The sequence below is a fragment of the Triturus cristatus genome, chromosome 2_2 (genome assembly GCF_964204655.1).
Source record: "Triturus cristatus chromosome 2_2, aTriCri1.1, whole genome shotgun sequence".
Taxonomy (NCBI): Eukaryota; Metazoa; Chordata; class Amphibia; order Caudata; family Salamandridae; genus Triturus; species Triturus cristatus.
Genome location: NC_140582.1, coordinates 923,874,190 through 923,899,258, shown reverse-complemented (window position 1 = coordinate 923,899,258; position 25,069 = coordinate 923,874,190). Strand labels below are relative to the sequence as shown.

The window sequence follows — 25,069 nt, the reverse complement described above, 5'->3', positions numbered from 1 at the left end:
CGGAATTGCTTGAAACTCTCCAGGCTGTAGATGGCAAAAAATATTCACAGCTGAGCCACACTGAAGCAGATAAAACTGGGACATTGCTTGCCAGATAGATCCAGGACACTCCCCCTGCGGCTATCATAAATGAGGTGATTACCCTGGAAGGAGACCAGGCCATTGCCCAGGGGGACATAAATGTCGCCTTGCTGTACAGTAAACCTAGTAGCAGCACGGAGGTACATAGGGAGACTTTTTTTTCTCCACCCTTCCATATCCACAGCTCACGGCGGAGGCCCAGAAGGATTATTGGGGCCCATTACTCAGTCTGAAATTAGGGTAGCCATGAAGGGACTCCCGCCTAATAAAACCCCTGGACTGGATGGCCTCCCAGTAGAATTTTGTGCTACATATGCTGATTCCCTGGTGTGCCAACTGGAAATATTATACAAGACCGCGCTAAAAAAGGGTTCTTTACCTCTTACTACGGCACAGGCGTTGGTGATATCACTCCCAAAAGCAGGACGAGACCCTAGAGATACAGTGGCAGTTTCGTCCGTTGTCTTCCTCAAGACGTGCCTTCTATTTACGACGACAAATTTCAGAAAAAGCTCATCGACGAACATAACACATTTCGAGCTAATGTGAACCCACCAGCAAGCAATATGAAGTTCATGAACACTGTACTTTTCAGTGTTTTCTCAGCGCCATCTCGCTGACACCAGAGACCCGGGATACCAGGGCGTATAATTTTATATCTTAAAGTAACCACTTATTAGGGTGCTCTATCGGTGGTAAGTATTAGTTGCTACCACTACCAATAAGTGTGTGAACTTTCTGGTCCTGAAGAATTGCGGCCAACTTGACCGATGCAAGAAACATGTTGACCACTATTCACTAGAGCGTAATTCAGACACCCTCACTGGAAGATTACGCATGTTATTGTTTTTAATTAAGAGTGGGACCTTTCTTATTAAAATTTGTTTTCTAGGATCTCCACTACTTATTTTTAACACACTTAGTCTCACACGCACATCACAATAGGGCCCTCACTTGCACTCACCAACCGGCAATGAATGGAATAAAGATCTCCACTAAAAGGCGCCTCTAAGGTCGCCGATCGGGGATTGCAGCGCCGCCCCGATTCGGAGCAGACCTGATGATGATACTTGACATCTGGGCCACCTGCTGACGATACATGACAGCTAGTTTGCCGGATGTGTGAGGGTCTTTTTCCAGAAGGAGATACTTCCTCCTGACTTACACTTTTCCACAATCTTTAACAGCCTCTCTAGGAACAGCATACCTTTGTACTTTTAAATTCATACCTGGGCTAAGTATGCTGGACCTGTCTTAAATAGCCCCCTGTGCCTCCTCTTTTGTTATATAACCCTACAGATACAGCCAGTTATCGCCCGCTGTCATTGCTGACCACAGAGTACAAAATACTCAGTAAGGTGCTGGCCGATAGATCAGTGCCCTCCCTGACTAAACTGATCCATATCGACCAGACTGGCTTCCCACCAGCCTGAAGCACGTCACTAAACACCAGGAAGCTTCACTATCGCCTGACGGAAGCCCCGAGTAGACATGCCAATGCAGGCTGTATATCCTTTGATCTGCGGCAAACGTTTGACTCTATTCACTGGGACTATATGTTCCGTGCGCTGGAGAAAGTTGGAATACCAGCAGGCTATATTGACTGGTTTCGTTTATTATATGCTGCTCCTACGGCGAGGGCCCGCACAGGCAGTGACATTTCAGCAGAATACCCGATATATAGAGGTACGACACAGGAGTGCCCCTTGTCACCCCTTGTATTCATTTTGGCCCTGGAACCCTTGGCGCTTAAAGTGCGTATGGACCTCACTAACGTGGGCATAAAATTGGGGAACTCAACACACCTTTTTTCTGCATACGCAGATGATATTATTCTATATCTTGGAGAGCTCAGCTTGCCTCTGGACCCGCTACATGAGGTGTTTCATCACTTTGAACTAATCTCAGGCCTTGCCATTAATCCAGCAAAGTCACATGTTTTTTTCTTCAAGAAGCACGAAAGCCACATTGCCATTAAGTTTGGAGATACCAGACTCCAGGTTGCACGACATACATTTAAATACCTGGATATCCAGGTCTACCGGACACAGATGGATATGTTAGATGGTAACTTGCATAGGACGCTCGGAGCCTTACGCTCTAGTGTTGCTTTCTGGACAACGTCACCGTTGTCAATCATGGGTAGGGTGGCTAAAGCAAAAATGGTGGTCCTACCGCAGCTGATTTATTACTTCACTAACTTACCTCTTATGATCCCACACACTACTTTCAAACTGATGAATACCTTACTGATTGACCTAATATGGGGTTCTGCCAGGCGGCGCATTACTCTTAAACTGCAGCTGGGTACACGTAGGGGTGGATTGAGGGTTCCTGACCTATGAGCATATTATTATGCATGTCCGTTGCAATGGCTGTCCAATTGGACTGCTGTGCGCAACCTGCAAGAGAGAGGGCTCACAGATAAAGACATAGATAGGAGAACCTTACATGCCCTGTTGTTGCCGAATAGTAAGACCCCCAGGTGTCTCCCCTCCTCCCCCCTCCCTCTGCTACACACAGCGCTACAATGCTGGAAAGCAGCTCTGCAATATACAAGGTGCATCCTCCGCTTATGCAGGCAACATCCCATTATTGGGGAATCCCGGTGACGGATGGCCACATAACTACACGACGAATAACACCGTGGCTGGAAGTGGAGATCACCACGGTGGCAGACCTGTTTGGAGCCGGGACACTGTTGGACCATGACAATTTTGTAAATGAAACTGGAGCCCCCGCGCACTTATATTTACTACATGCCACCTTGCTACAATATGTAAAAACTCACTGGGCCTCAGAGACAGGAGCCCCCCCCCCCCCAACCCCCCCCCCCCCCCCCTCCTCCCTCGCATGACCTGGTCAAGATGCTGTATTATATGGTAAGAGGTAGCCACCTGATTAAACGGCTATATACAGGGATACGGTCCCATGCTGAAACTGGGCTGTCCCCACTACGAGTGGCGTGGGTGGAGGACTTGAGGGAAGGACTTGGAGGAGAAGTAATGGACGGCTATGGTCGAACACCCCACAAAGATACCCAGGAATGCAAATTTAAATTTATTCAAACCATGGTTTTACACAGGGCTTACCTCATCCCCCTCTCCATCCCCCCCATAAATTGGACAAAATGTTCCCACAGACACAGCACTCCTGCCCGAGATGCCTACTGGAGGGGGCTGGCCTCCTGCACATGGTATGGGCATGTCCAAAATTACGAGGGTTCTAGGATGCTGTTCGACACATTATTAGTATGACCAAGCACCGTGAGGTACACAATTCAGTGGAGGAATGTATATTAGGCATGCACAAACACAGGTCCAAGCATAAAGTAAGTTATCGTTTTGTTGATTTGGCTCTAATGTTAGCGATACGTGCCATCACTATGCGATGGAAGTCTAGGAAGCCGCCTATGACTCGCGCCTGGTACAGTGAACTGCTCCAGTGGGGCGGGGCGGTGCGGAGAGCGCGGCTTTATGCCGTGAAGAGATTAGAGGCCTACGAAAGGTACCTATAGCGCTGGACTGGGATGTTATGATGGAGGCACTCAAAGCTGTAGACGCACAACAGTACAACACCCTTAATGGCACACAGTAGAACATACACTGAGGAGGTACTTTCCCGAATGCCCCGACCTGAGATGTGTTATTGTAGTGCATAGCTTTATCAAGAGCCTCAAGCTGTAGAACACGAAATATATGTGGAATACTTGAGCAGATATAGGACTGGGGGGTGGGAAGTTTGTAAGCAGTTTAGTTTAATGTTTCTTTTAGCGGTGACAGCTCACATGTTTCACGAGATGGGGTGGGATACCGGGTGTACTACATACGGGATTCGTAGCCGAATCCTTAAATAGGCAGGGATGCGATTGCTGAGATGTATATTTCATGAAGTAATGTTATACATTGTCTGTCTTGAAAATTACCACCCGCTGTACAACGTTTTAAAAAGCCTGAAACCTATATGTGGATGTTGTAGATATCTCACTGTAATGGTAAGATGTATTTCTTGAAAAACAATGAAACGGTTTCAAAAAAAAAATCATTCAGCTGAGAATCATTCATGTCATTGAGATCAGTCCGGATGAGAAGACCTGTTTTGTGCTCTAGCATTTATATGCCGCTTGATAACACTATGTGGGGGCGATGAAGCCCATTTTTGGATGGGTCGCATACTTCATCGGGTGGCAGTGTGTGGTTAATGGGAGTGCCTTAAAACTTACACGCTGCTTCACAGGATGTCAGTGAAGGGACCTAGGTGCAGCAGAAGCGTGGACACATTTCCTGATTTTACAGGCCAACCTCACTGTACGTTTTAAATCGGTTTCCTGTCGAACAATGGAACTCAGCTGTGCTGCAGGTCTGGAGATGTCTACTTCGTTAATACTCAAATTATTTTAACCTACGCAGACTCATTTCATCTTTTCAGGTGTTTGTTTCAAAAATCAACTTTGTGGGGAGTAACTGTGAAGCTTTTTACTCCATTTAAAAAAACCGCTGCCCTCGTGAGAATGTATGACTACTTTCACTTTTTGAATTCCAATATGTGGTCTAACGAAAACACTTTCTCTGTGTAATTACTTCGTTCTCCATTTTGGTTGGGTAACAAAACCTTCATTTCGATCAGGAATTTTTGAAGTTTGTATTTACTGACTGTAAGAGTGAGTACCTTCGCCCCCCTATCCCCCTTGCCTTTCATCTGCAGAGTGCCGCCGCATACGAATACCGTCCGAAGGCTCCACGTGCATAAATCGAGCATCCCGACTCACAGCTGCAGGAAAGATCCCCGACGCAGCGGTGTGTGTTTTTCAGGAATATCAGGGGCATCGGAGCAGACAGCTTCTCCGAGGCTTCAAATGCCAGGCACACAGGGAACACGTTGAGTGATTTCCCATCACGTGTTAACTGACTCCGCAGGCCCAGTGTGAAGGTCAGGAGTCAGGCTCCCACGAGCACAAGGCGCGCGCTTTACAGCTCGGCAGAGACACACCGGCAGCAGGGCCTGACTGGAATCCACTCCATGCACGTGCTGCACAGGTGTGTGTGGCCTTCCTATTGAAACGACCCAGAGACACAACGGAATACCAACCCTGAAACACCATAACAACTCACACCAGACGTAAAACAAACAATAGAGTAAACACAGTGGACAACCCAATATACCCTTGAGGGCTCGGGCAAATATGAATAAACAGGTAGGTAGGTGCCTTCAAGGGATTTGTTTAGCAATTAATTTGTGTAATTCCAACAATGAATGAAATGTAGGTTGATTAAATTCCTACAGTTGTTATTACTTAGCACGTTTTATATTCTTTAATAGGTTCAATGTAACTGGAAAGGAGTTACAGATAATGCAAATGTATCACCACATATCAACCTAAGTACAATGAATGAATAAAAAGGAGGAGAAAGAAAAAGATAAAGTCAGGTGTATACGTAAAAATTGAATTTATATTCAAAATACAAAAAAGGGTACTTCAAATAGCAACAAGTATTCATACAAAGGAAGGAAATTAATCAATTCTTCATGCCTTCACTTTCACATTTATCAAACACTTTTTAACCAAAGTAAAATAATTTTTCGATGGAAAACAGTGTGAGAGTCGACGTTTCGGTCTCTAAACTTTCTTTAACAAGACCATCCTCAGGACAAAATTATTTAAAAGGTTGACCCCTTTATATCTCGACTCTAAGCCAAATCGCTCAGATGAGCCGATGGCTTCAATAATCCACAAATGTTGTGATGTCAGTCTTAAAGGGCTCTGTTGAGTCTTAAATCAGTAGCTATTACTTCATTAGATCGTAGTTAAAGAGTCAGGAGTTTAAGCGGTTATATAGACACCCACGAACAAATCTGTGGTTGCTTATCCGGGATTATGCTTCCACTGCGGACATCTGTGCGGTAAAGATATAAAGGGGTCAACCTTTTAAACACTTATACACCTGACTTTATCTTTTTCTTTCTCCTCCTTTTTATTCATTCATTGTACTTGGGTTGATATGTGGTGATACATTCGCATTATCTGTAACTCTTTTCCAGTTACATTGAACCTATTAAAGAATATAAAACGTGCTAAGAACCTACATTTCATTCATTGTTGGAATTACACAAATTAATTGCTAAACAAATCCCTTGAAGGCACCTACCTACCTGTAAAACAAACAATGGCACTTCCGGTGACAGCCCCCAGCTCTCCTCCCAACCGCAAACCTCTCTCAAGACTAATCAAATGTCTATAAGGTTCCTTATTGTAGACTCCCACCCCTATGAATCAAATTTTGCAAACACATTCTCACCTAACGCACCGAAGAAGCTGACAGGCTACACGATCATTTCCAAAATCAATAGTCAATAAATAATAATACCTCTAACACGAAAGAGCAATGGGGTTCATCTCCCTGAACACCTATACTTCTGCAAATGTATTATTCAATTGTGCAAGGCCTTGTGCTCATATAACCACTTTAAGTGGCTGTTTAATATACATGGGCTATAGCTGGTATAATCCAACCAATCAAAGACCAGGGTAAGGTTCCACGCATCTTGCCGAACTCATTATAATTATTATAATACGTGGAATCCCGCAAAAAATATACTCTTTAATTTTCTTATTACAGACGACTGGTGACGCACCTAGTTGCCAATAATAACAAAATGACACATCCACTCAACTGAAATAACTTATTACAGTTGAGTTCTAACATCACAGAGCCAGCAGCCACGGGGAAAGGCAGCTCAGAAAGCATAATTAAGACTGCAGTTTAAAAGACACGAAAACGAAACGCACCTAATTAGAAACACATGGCCCCATAAAGATAAAGTGCTTTGCGACGGCAGCAAAGCAGGCGACCCAGTCCAGATCACAGGCGAAAGGGCATCTACAAAAAACCCTCATTTCCAATGGCAGGCCACCGTTTAGCATAAACGGTGATGCCAGCCAATGGAAATGAGGGGTGGGGCTTCGAGTCCCTTTCACAAGCTCTCTCGCAGAGCAAAGCGCCTGCAACGCCCGCAAGACCTAAAAAGGGGGGTAGTGAAATAGGCCTGAAGATTTCCAGCTTAGAGGGATCCAATAGTGGCTTTTTTAGAAGCACAACTATGGTGGTATGTTTCCTACCTAGGGAACCTTACCCAACTGCAAAGAACTATTAAGTAGAGCACGGGCATCTCCTGCCAGGGTTGTTCACTGTCCCAGTTTTTATTTGCATTATTCTTTCAAACTCCTGCTATCTCAAACCGACAGGCAGGTTAGATTAAATGATTTATAGTGGAATGCCCAAAGTTCCAGTTGTATGCTATTGACCTGTTTTATACAAGACGGCAGAAGCAGCCATAAACTTAGAGCAAGCTCCTGTCTTACTCCAAAAGTACACATTATTGGGAGGCTACACAATTGGTACTTCTAAAAGGGAAGTTTTGCTCTATAATTCCATAGCATAAGTTCTCCCTCCATCATTACAAATGAGCAATAATCAAAAACCTATGAGAGATCATAAGATTAGAGCATCTGAAAATGCATTAGATAAAGCTTCAGTACAGCACCTTGAATCAATGAGGTCAAGGCTCCTCGCTGGATGGTATTGTCTCTCTTCCTAGTATGTAGGTTATTATTTAATGTGTGCTCCCGCTTTTTATCTTTTTGCAATTATTCTGTGTTCTCTCCATGCTAATTTATGTAAGCAAATTGAAAGTGTCTGTATTATGTGGTTGCAAACAAGCTCTAATGAGTTTATGGGCTGTCTGCTACACTGTTTGGTGCTTACATTTGCTGACAGCTGAAGGATAATTACGTCTGCCAAGTCTGAGACTCCACCACAAAGATCCATATGTTTAAACTTATAGAATTATTTTCAGTTTGTCTGATCGTTTGCGGAGCCAGAAACGTTTGCAATATAAACATTTAGTATGTTTAATTACATGCCGAAAAATAAGTCAATATAGGCATTCAATGCCAAAACTTGAATAGCAGTTTGCCCTTTACTGGTAGGATTGGGTGCTCTTGCTATTAAAAAAAAAAAAAAAAAAAAAAAAAAAAAACTCTTAAAATGTGTATCATGAAATACATATGTTATAATCGTAAGCTATGTATGAATTTTGATTGATTTGCATGCAATTGGTTAGTTTTTTAATGTGTATTTTCCCTTTTTGTTTGGATTTGTTTAGGCAATGCTTAAAACATCCTATATAGCTCTGAGCGTACAAGATGTAGGGGAATTGATGCCAGTTTGCCCTTAAAATAGCTGGGACTCATTCCAGCTGTGAAACCATATCCTTTCAAATGTTTAATCGCACATTGTAGTTCTGTGCCTTTCAGTTGCTGCAGGCGGTAAACCACAAAACCAAAATCATTCAAACAAATCACGTTTCCAAAATAGATTCAGGTTTATCCAGAAGAAAATCTACACCTATTTGACTGCTGTAATCCCACAGTGTAGATATTCAGTTTTTAATCACACTCTAATGGATATTGTTGTATCTATGCAAATGTTTGCATCCGATATATCATACAATATGGAGTGGGCTCACAGGATCACATGCACTCAAGGAATCCTCTATATAATCTGATCGCTAAGGTGTATGCACTGTAGTTTTGGAATAAATGAATGTGTGTTCTCTTTGTTAGAACCTTATGATTGGCCTGCGAAAGAGACTGTGCACTGCAGCCCTGCTAGAAATAGATTACCATGGCATTTTGTTTTTTAGGTCTTGCCTAGGCAGTGCGCATGCGTGGCTCTATGAGGGCCTTTAGCCATCGGTCTTCACTTTTCAAGCAATGCACTCGTGCTTGTGGCGGCATCCACCTTGCGGGAGCGAGCAGCGGCGCGCCACAAGCACGAGTGCAGTGCTGGAAAAGTGAAGACTGCTCTCCCAAGCGCACGTGTGTGCCTCTCTCCTCGCCCACAAGTCCCGGCCACTCACTCGCTCCGCCCTCTCAGTGTCCTTTTTGCTCGCGCTTCTTGTTTAAAAGACTGTGCATATAGAGTTTTTCCACCGGTCTCAAATGTCTTTGATCAAATTAAATCGTGTATCGCTCTGTGTTTTTATTCTCATTTTAAAATGTCTTTGAGCACACAAAACTAAGTATACGGAGTTAAGAGCCACACATAAAAAATATTGCTGGGCTAATTCTTCATGACATTCTTACATTATTGGCACGCCCAAGAAACTATTGATTGCGCCCAACTCACTGGTAACAAGTTGGCTGCCTCCCACAGATTTGCGGAACTTCCGGTTGACTTCAGATGCCTTCCCCTCACTAAGCGGTTGTTTGGCTAGAAACCCCTGTGCACGAGAACCTGTGAACAGGCCGCTATTAAAAACTATCATAGAACCATTTGTACTGTCCGAGCGGCCTATTATGCCAATGAAATTAAGCTAAGCCCTAATTCAGCCAAATGTATTTTTAAGATTCTCAAAGATCTCAGAGTAAGGAAAAACTCCTCTACTTCCGTGATTACATCTGAGCAACAGTGTGAAGACCTGGCAATTCTTGGTCGATAAAGTGGACACTATCTATCGGTCCTTCCCGCAAGGGTCTCCTCCTGCTGCTCTGTGGATCTCCTACACTACAATCTTTGGTAGCAATTCCCAGTATCACGCAGGAAGAGTTTACTCTATTGAGTAGGAAAATTAAATCCGGCTCTCCGGCCGATCCTTTAAAACCTTCCCAGTTCAAGGTCTCACTTTCCTTCCTCCTGGCCTCTCTGTGCCAGGTTGTTAACACTACTTTTTCTACAGCTGGGGTCCCTGGGCCGTGGAAACAGGTGAGGGTATCTCCTATACTTAAACCTTCACTTGACCCGGCAAAACTGGAACACTTTCGGCCAATATCCCTCCTTCTTTGGGTAGCTAAGATTTCTGAGGCTCATGTTTATAACATATTAATGAGGTCCCTGAATAATAACATCTTGGATCCCTCTCAGAACTGTTTCCGCTCCGGTCACAGCACGGAGACAGCTCTCCTGGCTGTGACAGAACATGTGCGGACCATTCTCGATTCCGGTCACACGGCAGCACTGATCTTGCTCAATCTGAGTGCCGCATTTGACACGGTTTTGCATGGGATTCTGCTACAGCGTCTGGGGGAAGCTGGTGTGGTGGGCCTAGCGCTAGAATGGTTCAGATCGTTTCTGACAGATCATTCCGAGTGTCGGCTCCCCCCGTTTCTCTCCCAGGCTCATTCCATCGGGCAGGGGGTACCTCAGGGCTCTGCGTTGAGTCCTGTATTGTTTAATTTATATGTTCATGTTCAGCCTCTTGCAGCGGTGGCCAGGAATATGGGTCTCACCATGGTCTCGTATGCAGATGATACGCAGCTGGTGGTGGTCCTTTCTGAGGGTTCCACGCAGGATGCGTCTAGGTTTGGTAGTGGCCTGGCCGACGTTGCAGAATGGATGACTACAAACTGCCTCCAGTTGAACGCAAGTAAAACTGAGGTATTGCTGGTGGGGAAGGACAGGAGTTGCTGGAATGAGCAATGGTGGCCTACTGCTCTTGGGAGTACTCCCACCCCTTAGTCAGTGGTCAAGAACCTGGGGGTATGGATGGATTCTACCCTCAGTTTAAAAGATCACACAAAAAAGGTTGCTGGTACTTGTTTCGGCCTCCTCCGAGGACTTAGGCCTCTGCTGAGGTTCTTTGACCCGTCTACTCGCCACTATCTAGACTAGACTATGCTAGTTCGCTCCTTCTTGGGGCTAATCAGGCTGAGGTCATGCGAGTGCAGCGTGTTCAAAATGCTGCCGCTAGAGCCATGCTGGGGCTTCCGGTTAATTGCCCCTCCTCTGGTGCCATCAGGAGGTTAAATTGGCTGCCCATGGCCAAGCAGATCCAATTTAAGGCTCTCTGCTTATCTTTTAAGATCTTGAAGCTTGCGTCGCCCAGCCTCCTAGTTAACCTGCTAGCCCCATATGTTCCAACTCGCCAGCTGCGCTCTTTGCAACAACATCTGGTTAGAGTCCCCCGTGTGAAGCGCCTTCGGGCCGGGGTCGATCCTTTCGTTGCTTGGCAGCCAAGCTATGGAATTCCTTGCCTCCCCAGATCCGTAGTATGGATCGCCTGCTGGACTTTAGGAAAGCTATCAAAACTTTTCTCTTTCCCTCTGCCTAGTCGCTTTTTGTCCTTTTGTATCTTCCTGGATTCTACCGGTTTTGTTTCTTAGCCCTGATCCTTCTGACACTGGCAGCGCTGAGGCAGCTGTGCGCTATATAAGCTCAGATAACATAACAGCTGTAAACTAAGCACGCGTGCCGCACCCTTGTACAGTTAGCAAAAAATGGGGATGTAAGAAAAATGGGTTGGTTGTTGTTAGTTTGGATCCAAACACATGATCTGCATGTACATCACATCAACAGGTGCTCAACCTGCTCTGCTATCGCTAGCGTGGCCACTAAAAGAGAAACGTGTTTTTTTTTAATCAGTCACTCTTCAGAATCGCTTTGCTTGTGACCTCCTTTTCAGGTTTCATTCCAATTTGCTTATATGATATGTAATTATTGCCAACCATTTAAAAAGACTGTTTTTTTTTTTGCCTAACTCGAGAAGAGGAAAGGCAGTGAATTCATAGCAAATTCGAAAAGGAACATTGGCAAAGCCTGTCTGTTTTTTTTAAAAGAAATGCAAAATAGGCATTAAATGTGTTTTTTTTTTTTTTTTTTTTAAGTGAAAGTGTTGCCATCTAAAGTTAGAGTGCATATGTTTGCACACAAAAAATGATGGCTCATTGCAAAAATACATTAAAACAAGAATTTGCAATGCCAGGTCTGGCTTTAATGTGCAACATTAAACATTAAAGCCAGACTTAGTCAAACCAGATGCCTCGGTCTGTGGAAAGGCGTAGGAAAAGGTATTTCTTGGAAATTCAGTAACCCGCCCTTCTGATCTCCTCTGCGTCACCTCACAAGTTTCCTCCTACTTCAGCTGCTCTCTCACATTCTGCTCCAGACTTCCCGGTTTCCACAACTGCCTAGCCCTATGTTTGTCTGTTGTCCGCCTGTGTCTCCTCCCTATTGGGCCAGACTTTCCAGACGTGGCAGTGAAGCCACTCGATAGCCCTGCCTTCATTTAAATTCTCACAATGTTGAAGAATGTCTGCCGTCCTGTGTGTCCAAGTTCATTGTCCAAGTTCATTCACAGTTAATGTGATCTCTGCTGTACGCAGTTTACCTTTGCAGCAAGTAGCTTCATGGGTTTCATTTTCTAATAAAATGAGGACTTGTAAGTTGCCGTTCTGCAGCTGTGCAATACATGTTGTATGTGCTCCCCTTCCCTTTGATGCAGCATTATCATGTGTACAAATGCTAGCCAACTCAACAAGAGCTTGTTCGTGTGGAGAGTTCTCACAATTTGTGCAGCATGGAAACCAGGCCAGAGGCCTCTGCCTCTAGTTCACGTCACATAATAATTAAATGTATCCTAAAAATTGCTCTATCACAAAAGTGGGACTACGTCTATTGGGATTAGTAATGTTACAATGTGCATACGCATTTATTTCTCTCAAAAGGCAAGCTACGTAACTTGGATGCAGGGCACTTTTTCTACGTGAGCATGCATTTCGGAGTACCTGTTTTTTGTATGAAAACAGCCATTGAACTTGATCAAGGAAACCGCTTAGTATCATTTCTCTAATACCACTGCTAGGCATCTTCTAAACGATTCAGTAGTTAAACTGTTTCTAATTAACCGAAGTCCATTTTCCCCCACATTTAATTTATTAGATGGAAACAGGGTTGTTCACAGTGGAAGATTTTGTTAGTCAAATATTTATTCAGCAGTGGGAGACAATTGAGCAAAAATAACCACACAAAGGGCTGTTTTTCTTCTTATGCCGCTAGAGCACACGCATACACTATACTGCACAACTGCATCAGAGACGCTTTATTCGAGGTAGTGGAGAAATTGTACTCCAAAGAATTGTGCATATAAGCATATTGGGTGTTGACGTAAAAAAATGTTCTTCAATATTCAGCTGTGAATATACATATAAATCTTATATTTGACAAATACAAGATGGATGATGATACGAGGATGATACCTAAACCATTCAGCAAAAAAATTGCAGATATAATCTCATTTTAATCAGAGGAGTTAACTTTCACATGTTTCTTCCTGGGTGGTATTTTTAACACCAGCGCTTTTGCACGAGTGTAATGTTAATATATTGAACCAGTGCCCCAGTTGTAATAAAGGTAAGGTTTGTGACTGGGAGCCTATATACTGACTATATCACGCTGTGGAAAGGTGGTGGTAGAGATTCCATTATGTGGGTAATTATATCTGATGCAAATTGGTTCTCAATCCTCGTACTGCCGTGATAGACTGCGCCAGGTTTGTGGGCAGCATAACTGTAGATGACAACCAATGTATGTTTGATTGCTGGCAGCCAAATCTTTGAAAACTAGCTTGTGGAAATCTGAAACACTCCCATAATTCACCATTTGACTGTTGGGGCAGGAATGTCCCCGTATGGTGTCATTCTCCTGGCCTGAGTGCCCTACTAGGCATATTTGTTTTTCCTGGTTTCTGATTTTGTCCTTTGCCTCATGCTATTGTAGTGCTTGCTAGAAGGCCTAGGCCTATTCTTAGACATCAGTGAGGTCCTGGGCCCAGACAGGCACACCAATTCCCTCATTCGTTGGACAGTGGAAGTCTTTCCTTTTCATGGGTTCCACATGTAGAGCGGTAGTGGCGGGATACCTGCTGTTCTGCTTTCGTAAAGTTCCGCTATTATACTCTTACCAAGGATTTAGGGCTAACATCACAGTACATGTTATGCGTGTGAATATTTGTGCGTAGCCTGAGTGATGCATTGTGTTTGAGTGAACTAGTAATAGTCTGTGGGTTACATTTTGGAAGTCCCTGGGCTATCCATGTGCGCAAGATGTAGTTATGGTGGTTTTCTATGAGATTGAAAGTGCATTGTGACAATCCTGAAGCTGGAGGGAGGAAACCTAGACACTGAAGTGGTGAAAGAGGAGATGGGGCACCTTTTTGAAATTCGATTTAGGTCATTTTGTTGTGAGGGTCTGCTGATTTGTCTTCCGGAGTTGTGCCATTTGGCAGATGGACGGGGTGCACCCTGGAATGTTTAGGGTTAAAAGGCCTTTAGCAGGGGCCAGCCTTTTCTTTCTTTCCTGATCACTGTTTAGAGTGGTTGTTGATAGTCAGGTGCAGATAACTCATCTCTTTGTGCCTGTGTAGTAGGTAGCCAAGTTAAAGATGCGTAATGAGGAGCAGTTCTCTGCACAAAGGCTGAGTTTGGAAGACCGCCTGGAACAAACACCTGAAAGAAGAACCAATCCTAGCCAGTTCTGAGAGTGCAGACCGAGAATCCACATCCTATGTTTGCTTTTACTTTAAAAGTGGGGTGCTGACAAACTTGTTGGTCTACTTCCAACTTCTCTTTGACCATTGAAGGAGTGCTTCGCAGAGTACAGCTGTGCAATCGGAGCTGGTATCTGCCTGACAGCCAGCTTCCCTGAGGTGTGGGAGAACAACACCTGGAGCCTGACCTGGAAGAAAATGTTGTATCTTATACAGAAGTGCCTGAAAGGTGATCTGCCTGAGAGAGGAAAGGAGTGCACAAAGCGTGCAGTAGGTGTGAGCATCCAGGGCTAACAAAAGTAGCTGACCCTGGAGCTGAGGCTCGGGAAAGTGAACTTCATGCTGTATTGCCCGGAATTTAGTCTCTTTTGCCCAAGCATATTGCACCATGGAACTATCCTGAAGTTGTGCTGGAGTGGATGGTGCAGCTGCTACAACTAACTGAACTTAAGTGTGTTGTACTGTTTTTGTGAGCCAAGCTTGATTTCTGTGCCCACAAAGTACCCAACAGTGGCCCCAGCGACCTCTGACCCTGCATTTTACTGCCCAACTTTATCTGTGCTTCAGGACTGCGACTAGCTGGAGGCCTTCTATGATGCTGAAGCCTGCACGGACTGTGCAGCGGCCTCTGCTACTGCTTCTGCAGCCTTGCCCTGAAGGCACTCGCAGGCAGAGTGTCTCCTCCTAGAAGAGGGTAGGAGAGAGTGGCGCATGTTGCGAGTCTCTATCGTGGCCTGAGCTTTGCAATAGTAAGATAAAGAAAGATTAGGGGGATGTTGGTAAAAAGGGAGGAGGAATTAACGATCCTTGTATACAGTGGCCCAGCGCCAATGAGATATCTGTGTTGTACAATTGAGTTTTGGGAGTGTGGTAAAAGTACATCTTTTTGTTTACTAATGATGAGCATTAGGTCGCACAATCAATTGTTGTGCTGCCGAGTGCTGTATGAACTCTGAACTTGAAGCACCTCCCACACTACCTCCCTAAGAAGCCGATTACCTCTCGCCATTGCTAATATTGAGAGTCCAGTGTTGAAGGGGTTGTTTTTGGACCAGTTTGCCTAGCCATAGTAGGATTGACCCTTGGACACTGGAGGCAGATGAACCGCAACCCCACAGCTAAGGCCCAATAGTTCCTGCATTCCTTTTGACCCCCTCCCTCGATGAGGTCTGAAAGGCTGAATAAGATTAACATATATACATCTTAGAAAGATCATATTGTGTTAAAGATGAAGCACTTAGTAAATTTGTACACCATGTGTTCATGTTTAAGGAATGTGAAGTATGATACTTTGTTTTAGTTTTATTACCATTGTTATTATTATTATATTAGTATAAAAGTTTTATACTGGAAATGTATAAGAATAAATGTACAGTGCAGCAAATAGATGAAATTATGTATCTTATATATTTTTGATATGGATCTAACGTCTGCTTTTATCAATTTATATTTGTATTTTTCTATGTAATTCAGTAAAAAGAATTAAACAGTTAGGCTATTTCCATTGGTAGATGCACACACTTGGTTACCCATCTAATGCCCACAACCTTGAAAATATTGCTAACTTGCTTGTCTCATGGAACATTGCAGGGATCAGTAAAATCAATGAAAATGAAAACCTGAAGCAGTTCCTGGAAATTGGAGACATACTCTGCTTTCAAGAGACTTAGGCTTTGACTAGCACTCCACTGGCAGGGTACCACAAACATTATGTTCCAGCAACAAAATGAATCTCTTTGGCCGTCCATCTGGCGGTATAGCAGTTTTTATAAAACATGCAAGCAGCCTCGCGGCTACAGATCTCAATCTGAACTTATCCGGGTTGCAAGCTCTACAGATCGGAGGCCTGAATCTCAATTTACATCCACTGTGCATTCTGATAATAAACTGCTATATCAGCCCGGCGCAGACCACCATGAAAGACCATATGAAGGGACTGGCATAGAAATTAGATGACCTTTTAAATAAATACAATTCTCACCAGGTGATCCTAGTTTGGGACTTCAAATTGAAGGATCTTGATAAAGCCAAACCCCCTCCCCGGGGTTGGGCTGGGCTGCACCCCTTTACGACCTCCTCAATAATCCTAAAGTGACCACAACCCATGCATTGAAAGAAGCACGCTCTAATTCTTGGCACCCCCAACCTACCTTCCGGGACATCTCAAGAATCGACTATATCATGGTCAGTGAAGCAATGGCGGCCAGTTTGGAAGACTTTGTAGTCGAGGATAGGATGGAAAGCGATCACAGGCCATTAAGAGCTGTATTCTCCACGCCATCGGAGAGTCAAGAGGGGACGAAAAACAGAGTCCTGAGGAGGATCAAATGGGTCGATAAGATAGGCAAGAAGCTCCAAACCTGGTTGGATCAGAAACAGGAAAGGAGCCTGTCAACGCCACTCTCACCCACAAAGGACAGGGAGAAAATTGTAGAGGACCTACAAGCAAAGATGGCACACCCCCAGTCACAATGCCCCAGGTCCAAAGTGCAACCTACTGTTGGATGCGCTTGCCCAACCAAAGACATACGTGAAAGTAAATGGGCCCTGCGTGAGGCCCTTGTAACAAAGAAAAGAGGGGCAGACAAACGGAGGGCCCTTCGGTCGCATCACTGAAGGCTACCTTAAGGAAGAAATTGTGGGAACACAAAAAAGCCCACATAGAGAGGGAATGGCTCAAAGTCTTCTCCCTGCTCAAGCAGAAGAATCCATCAGGACTATGGAGACCTATGAATCAGCTGAGCAGCAGAGGAGTCCTAAGAGAAAACGGGGTAGCAGAGCTAGACTGGCTGATCTACGTGAAGGCAGCTCAGAAGAGATCAGCCGCGGGGTGAGAAATTCAGCAAACTAGTACCACGCCAGGAGAAGCGACTCCCAGCCATGGCAACTCCCCCATGGGACAGAGAGCCTGGGCTAAGGAGCAGTGCACATCACCAGCCCAGATAAACCTTCAAATGGTCATCAAGACCCGTAAGAACATAAAGAACGACTGGGCCCCCGGGGCCCAACTGGATACCTGCACCGGTCCTCAAAAAGGCCCCTGACTTCTGGGCAACAGTTCTAACTCCTCTTTACAACTACACCTTCTCAACAGCTAAAACCCCTGATTCTTGGAGGGGCTCCCTATTGGTCCCTATGTTTAAAAAAGGTGATCGCTTAAAGCCATCAAAATACAAGCTCATTGCCCTGCTTGATCTTGAAACCAAGGCCTATGCCCCCTCCCACTGGTGGACCTGTAGACTTGGGCTGAAGAAAAAAGTATCATTCCCTTCGATCAGACTGGCTTTAGGTCAGTCTTCGACCATGGACAATGTACTGGCGGTAGCGCACCGATCAGCCCAGGCAGCAAAGAAGAAAAACCCTCCAATCTTCTGCTTTATCAATTATAGCACATCCTTCGACAAAGTTATACACAGAAGACTATGGTGGAAATTGGAAAACTGGGGGCATTCCACCAAATCTCCTGAAGGCAATTAGATCGTTATATGAAGACACTTGGGTGCGGGTTAAAACAAGCGCCGTCACAGTGTCCCCCAAAATAACAACGAACAATGGGCTGAAACGAGGATGTGTGTTGGCCCCCATCCTTTTTAACCTGTACATCGCGGATTTGGGTGACGCCCTGAAAGGAGCCAGCCTAGTAGCACCAAGGCTTGGAAGAGTGAGTTTGCCGGTGTTACAATACGACCACGACACAGCTATAATGGACCACACAAAGGTGGGCCTACAAAGAGCCCTAAATGCACTGAATAGCTTTAATAACGACAACAGCTTGACCGTCAACCAGGGGAAGACCAAGGTCATCATCTTTGGGAGCTACCATCTGAAAAGGAAAGCACAGTGGCTAATCGGAAACTTGCAAATTCGCACAGTGGCTTTATAGAACTACCGAGGGGTTTGGCTCTCGGAACAGGCCCAGGCGAACGTCTACCTGAAACAGCAGACCTCCAAGGTCAACAAGGTTACCCACCTGTTAAAGCAACTGAGCCAACACCTGATAAGTCCTTCTGCTGGACCAATATTGACCGTCCTAAAAGCGAAATTGCTCCCAGCCATTAGTTATGGCCTCCTGGCCTTCCCTGGGTCACAGGACGCCCTCCTCAACTCAGCCCAAGCCAAAGCATATAAATCAGTTCTCCTCATTCCGAGGTCAACTAGGAATTCAAGGCTAAGATTGGAGCTAGGTTTGGCGAGGCCAGACTTGATGTGCCAGGGGGAGATCATAAAGTTATATCTAACGATTCTAAGGGCCCCAGTCAATTCTCTAAGACATCAATTGAGAGTTATATTCGAGGGGCCACTCTCGGCCTGGCACACCAGCCTTGGCAAAGCTATCAACTTACTAAAGATCAAGGAAGAGAGTATATCGTTGTTGGAAATTCCACTGAACGCTTGTAAAAAAGCGATAGACAAGAGTGCGAAATATCTTTTGATCTTGACTTCAAGTCTCTCCGCTCAAGCCCCCACTTAGACCCACTGAACAACTCCTACATGGTAGGTAAAGCACAACCCTACCTAAGCAAGGCCCTCACACCACAAGCCCGAAGCAGAATACTTCTCATGAGACTAATCACTCTAGGAATTGCCGATTTTAACCCCGCATGGGCCCGCAGGGGGGTAATCACAAATTGTAGATTGTGCTCCTACATGAGGGAATCTTGATTGCACCTCCTATGCTGCTGCCCCAACCTCAGTAACGAACTCCGGCGGCTCCTGTGCCCGATTTGTATCACTAATGGAGTAAAGTCTTGTAGTGAAGGGTCAGCCTTATGCTTCTCCACAACAAACACGACTACCCTAGCAAGATTGGGGAAATTCATGCATCCGATCCGGATCTCCCTAAAGGTTGCTAATGAATACAATCAAATGTTGGTGACGAGCACTGCAAACCCAGCGGAAGAAAGCAGTCTGACCCCCAACAAGCACTGAGGCTCTTGCCCCTCTTCATCCGCCCTATTAAGATTGTGCTATTTCATAGTCTCTAATCGAAGTGCCAAGGTGAACACCTTATTGACTTTTTAAGTAGATTATTTTTATGGATCATTGGGGGCTCCACAAACTTGAGCAAGGGCACACGACTGACTACAAACCCAGGTGCTGGCTGACCGAGCAGGTGCCTGGGGGGTGGGGTGGTACATTTATCAAACAAACTGTAGTTTTAACCATTTTAGTCTTTCTAACTTTCTATATGTCGATTGTTTTTACTGTAATGATTTTAATTAATTGTACAGTCAATAAATTCATTTAACTTGCTTGTCTCCGTACTGCCTGGGAGAGATTGCCATGGGTTTGTGGTCTCTTTTCACCTCAGAACGTGTCCCTTGATAATGTAAGCCTTAATAATAATAAGTGATTGATAAAGCACCCGGTTACCCTGGAATGGTGTGTTCCCGCGCTAAGACCAAAGACCTGCAAAATGCTGAGATATCGAGTAAGCAAATGGAGGTGGAGGCACAGAGTATGAAATAAATGGGGGGGCAGGGGGGGCAGAACAGCCAGGTTTTCGGTTTTCTTCTTAAACATTTCTCAGAGGTTTCTGCTCTCCAATATGGTGGTAGAGAATTCCAGGCTTTAGAGGCCAGAAAGGCAAAAGAACATGCCCCTAGTCTGGCTCTGTTTGCCAGGGGCACCCGGGCTAGCTTGCCTGTGAAGGATCTAAGATCACAGGAAGGGGCATAAGGTTGGAACAAGGAGTGAAGATATTTGAGACCTTGCAGGGAGAGAATTCTGTGACAGAAGCACATGGCTTTGACACTAATTATTTTTACCATTGGAAGCCAGTGAAGTTGGGCCAGAGCAGCTGATACAGATGATCTTCTAGGAAGGTTAAGTACCAGGCGAGCTGCTGCATTTTGGACTCTTTGAAACTTATTCAGGTTGCCCTTGGTGGCTCCCAGATATAAGATGTTGCAATAATCAAGCTGTGACTTTACTAAGGCATGAACAATAGTTTTCCTTGACTCCAGCGGGAGTAGATCGAGTGTTTTCCTATGGGTCTTAAGAGTGCCAAAACATTGTCCAGCGAAACTACTGATCTGTTTTTTTAAAGAGGAGTTTAGACTTAAACCACACCTAGGTTTTTTTACTTTAGGTTTGGATTCCGGGAGCTGGCCAAGGGTGTCTGGCCACGAGGCCGATTTTCAATTCGAGGGGGCTTTTTCCCACTATCACGGTTTCCGTTTTGTTGGCCTTTAATTTCAGACAGCTGTAGGCCATCCGGGTGGTGACTTCGGACAGGCAAGATTTAAATTGCTTAGCTAATTCACCTTCAGACTGCGAGAGCATGACCATTAAGTGTCCTCAACGTACAACACTAATTTCACCTTGTGTCCGTTAGTGATCTCTGCTAAGGGGCGGATGTATATATTAAACAAAGTGGGGCTGAGAATAGAGCCTTGCGGAACTCCCTGTGGTAGAGTAAGAATCTCAGATACACAAGACTTCTGGGTGACCTGGATGCTACGGTCCCATAGAAAGGAAGCAAACCATTTGAGCGCCATGCGGCCAACACCGCAGTCCCCTAACCTAGGAAGGAGGCCGTGGGAGACTGTGTCAACAGCAGCGCTCAGATTGAGCAATATCGGGGCAGAATTCTGACCTTTTTTCTCGTTCTTTCTCAGAGTTTCCCCCGCAAGAAGTAGGGCTGATTCAATTGGGAGGTATGGAGCAGGTCAGTGGATTCAATAAAGTGTATTAGCAAATTATTCACATATTTTTCAAAAATTGTTGCAAAGAATGGAAGAACAGCGATAGTTCTAAGATTTTTTAGGAACGAAGAATCTAGAGTTTTTTGCGAATGGGGAGCATCCTTCCATTTCTTGGGAACTAGACCTAAATTGAGGGACATGGTAATCAATTTTTTAAGGTGAGGAAGAATAGCTGCTAAGCTTAAGCGTAGAATTTTGGGTAGAGCTGGGTCAAGAGGGGAACCCGATTTGATCTGAAGGAAGAGAGCATGCACTTCAACCAAGGGAGGGGTTGGCGAGACTGACCAGCCCCTTGAGGTTGACCATAGCTGGTAGATAACATGCCTTCTGGGGCTCGGTAGGAAGGGTATCATAAATCATAGCCACTTTCGAGGCAAAGAAGGTGGCTATGTTGTTGCAGTTTACAATGGTCGAAGTGACAGTAGCAGACACACATTCGAGAGAAGACAGCGACTTAAGTATGGAGAAGAGTTCTTTAAGCGGGATCACTTTTCTCCAAGGAAATGTTTGTATTTGAACAGGAAGTGACACATTCACATAATATATTTGGGGGGAAGCAAACATTCAAGATGGCCTTAACTGACACTTCTCCACTCGTAGGGCAGATGAACTGCATGGTGATGAAGATGTATATCAAGTCGTTGGGCTGTCCTTACATAAACTTCTTCCTCACGGAGCAGAATTATCAATGTCTGAAATCGGCTTTCTCGTCTCAGGAGAACAGAATAAGAAGAGGATTTCCTAGAGATTGAATTTTAAAGGACTGGTCTCCTTGGATTGTGTCCTGTATAAAAACTAGATTTCCCAGGAGCTACCCATAAGAATTGGAGGTCTGCTGGCGTTTATAGGAGTGACATTGCTAGTGTTAAAATCACATGGTACCATAATCCCACTAGTCTAGTGCAAGAGGGGCTAATTTCATGTTTCCTATGGAAATAATATACTTTTTGCTGCTCTTGCAATGTAAGTGAAGGTAGTGTGAATATTTAGTTGTTAGTGTGATCCAGGTAAATTAATCTCCACCAGAACCCATAAACCGTGTTTTATTTTTTCTCAACCATCTCTGTTGGCTTTAAAAGTTTAGGCCGTATTGGAACATGCAAATCAAATATATATTTGGGAATTTATGTATGTTAGTTGAATGAACTCAGTATTCAAATTCACTATAATCTATTGGATTTTAGCACAGAGATATGCTCTGCAAGTAGCTCAATTATTACATTGTCTTTTTCCCCAAGTGTAACTATATCTTTACTTCCAACTGTCTTACTCTGTAATCATGATTAAAGTTTCATTTTTTATTTTATATCCATGTACATGTTTTGGATTTCATTACAGACCGGCTCTTTCCAACTGTTTGTAGAGGGCTACAAGGAAGCAGACTACTGGCTCCGGAAGTTTGAAACCGACCCTTTGCCTGAGAATACTAGAAAGAAACTTCAATCACAATTTGAACGATTGGTGATTTTGGATTACGTGATCAGAAACACAGGTATTTAAACTGTTCAGCATTCCAGTCTCATAGGCTGGAATCATCACAATTTTTCAACATATTTTAACATGGGTTTTATGGTCTTGCAGTGTTTAGTTTACATCCCATTCCCTGGTTATTAATATGATGCACTGAAGTATTAATTTCCAAATATTCAGTTTCTGCAGATTGTAATGTTATTGGTGTCCCAAGGACAAGACTGTGTCTTCCAAGCATAATCTCCTACGCCGACGACACCCAACTGATCCTCTCCCTGACCAACGACCCCGCCGCCGCCAGATCCAACCTGCACGAAGGGATGAAAGAGGTAGCCGAGTGGATGACGACCAGCCGCCTGAAACTGAACTCGGACAAGACGGAGGTCCTCATCCTGGGCTCCTCACCCTCCGCCTGGGACGACTCCTGGTGGCCTCCCGCCCTGGGCACCGCACCCAAACCGACAGACCATGCACGCAACCTGGGCTTCCTCCTGGACTCCTCCCTCTCCATGACCAGGCAAGTCAACGTCTCCTCGGCGTGCTTCAACATCCTACGCATGCTACGGAAGATCTTCTGGTGGATCCCCACCGAGACCAGGAAGACCGTCACCCAGGCCCTCGTCACCAGCCGACTGGACTACGGCAACGCCCTCTACGCCGGTACCACCGCCAAGCTCCAGAAGAGACTCCAGCGGATCCAGAACGCCTCAGCCAGACTCATCCTCGACATCCCACGAACCAGCCACATCTCCGGACATCTGAGAGACCTTCACTGGCTCCCCGTCAACAAAAGAATCACCTTCCGCCTCCTCACCCACGCACACAAAGCCCTACACGACCAAGGCCCGAGCTACCTCAACAGCCGAGTCAACTTCCACGCTCCCAAACGCCACCTCCGTTCAGCCAACCACGCCCTCGCCGCCGTCCCCCGCATCCGAAGAGCGACTACAGGAGGAAGGTCCTTCTCCTACCTGGCCGCCAAGACCTGGAACTCTCTCCCTACCGACCTGCGCCTGACCCAAGACCACCTCTCCTTCAGGAAGAAGCTGAAGACCTGGCTGTTCGAGCAGTAGCGGCATCCCCCCCTTCCCCCCCCCCCCCCCCCCAGCGCCTTGAGACCCTACGGGTATGTAGCGCGCTTTACAAGTGTCACTGATTGATTGATTGATTCCAAGGGCCCTTAAGCATTTTTCTCTGATCACCTTACATACTTCTGAGTTTTACAGTGATTGCATGTGCATTAAATCCTTACTCTTGAAAGAACAGACCACCCTACGTGGGTACTCTAGTTTTGAATCTGAGGATTCTCTGTTTTTTTGTACATTCGATTTTTGCTGTATAATACTCTGAAACTGTCCCCTACATTTTGTGTGTTGAGGCGGTGCAGGGGTGTTTTTGTGTTCAAAACGTTTTATTAAGTGAATCGTTAGGAAAGCGTGGAAAAGAGCATTGCCCACGCCTAAGAAAAATAATCCATTCCCACCATGCATTAACTGAGAGTAGTGTAGCGTTCTTCCCATTACAAGTAATAGATTTGATTGCAGTAGAAATGAGGAAATCAAACTGTTTTACTATCCATAGGGGATAATGTGGATAAGAGAAGATTTGAGGATTAGAATATGAAAAGATAAAGTTGTTTGCATTTTAAGGATCCGGGTTTTAATATTCCATATGTCTGATTAAAAACTGATGAATAATAGAACAGTTGAAAACTAAATGTTGTAGGTCACCAGTTGTAGACTGACCATGCCAACAATTTGGAGTATCTAGAAGTTTAGCTTTAAATAATTTGTCCGGAGTCCAGAAGCATTGGTAAAGTAGATAAATATTAGTTTATATAAGAGTAGCCGGAAGATAATTAGCTGTGTTGGATTTCCAAATATCCTTCCAGGATACTTTAGGGGGTTGAAGATTTGTGTGGTGACCATTTTTGATTAAGATGTGTGAAAGAGGAATTAGAAGTGGTAAGTCTTTTATATACTTTAGAGGCTATATGTCCTGAGCGGCTGAACACAGAAATACAAAACCCCATACCAGTGGACTGAGACATAGAAAGTAATTGCGGATAAGCATTAAGAACAGTATTACATAGTAATATATATTTGGGCAACTCGTACAAGAGTAGGTTGTATTTAGCTTGAATAACATCAAATGTGTAAAACATATCATATTGACATATGTCAGCAACAAAGAAAATACCAGCAGTTATCCACAAGTTCCAGAAAGAAATATGCTTATGAAATTGGAGTTTAGGATTGAACCAAAGAAACTTTCTTAGTGGAAGACAAAGTAATAGAAAAGCTACTATCCAATGATAAAAGGGAATTTTAGAGTTGGCAATAACGGGGGAGCGTTTACCAAAAGAACCATTTGCCATGGTAAGAAACGCAGTTAATGGATATGGAGCCAATATATTTTTATCTAGGATAAGCCATTTGGGTGCATTAAAGGGGGGAATAATTTGGAACCATAAGGAACATTGTGCCACA

General features: G+C 44.6%; 1 protein-coding gene across 1 annotated transcript in view; it reads left to right on the top strand.

The window, feature by feature from the left end:
- Positions 1–25,069, top strand: part of PI4K2B (phosphatidylinositol 4-kinase type 2 beta) — a 337,341-nt gene that overhangs the window by 244,887 nt on the left and 67,385 nt on the right. Inside the window, exon 5 of the mRNA XM_085642320.1 lies at positions 22,449–22,602. Coding sequence (XP_085498446.1) covers positions 22,449–22,602 — 154 coding nt within the window. The remainder of the gene's footprint in view (positions 1–22,448; positions 22,603–25,069) is intronic.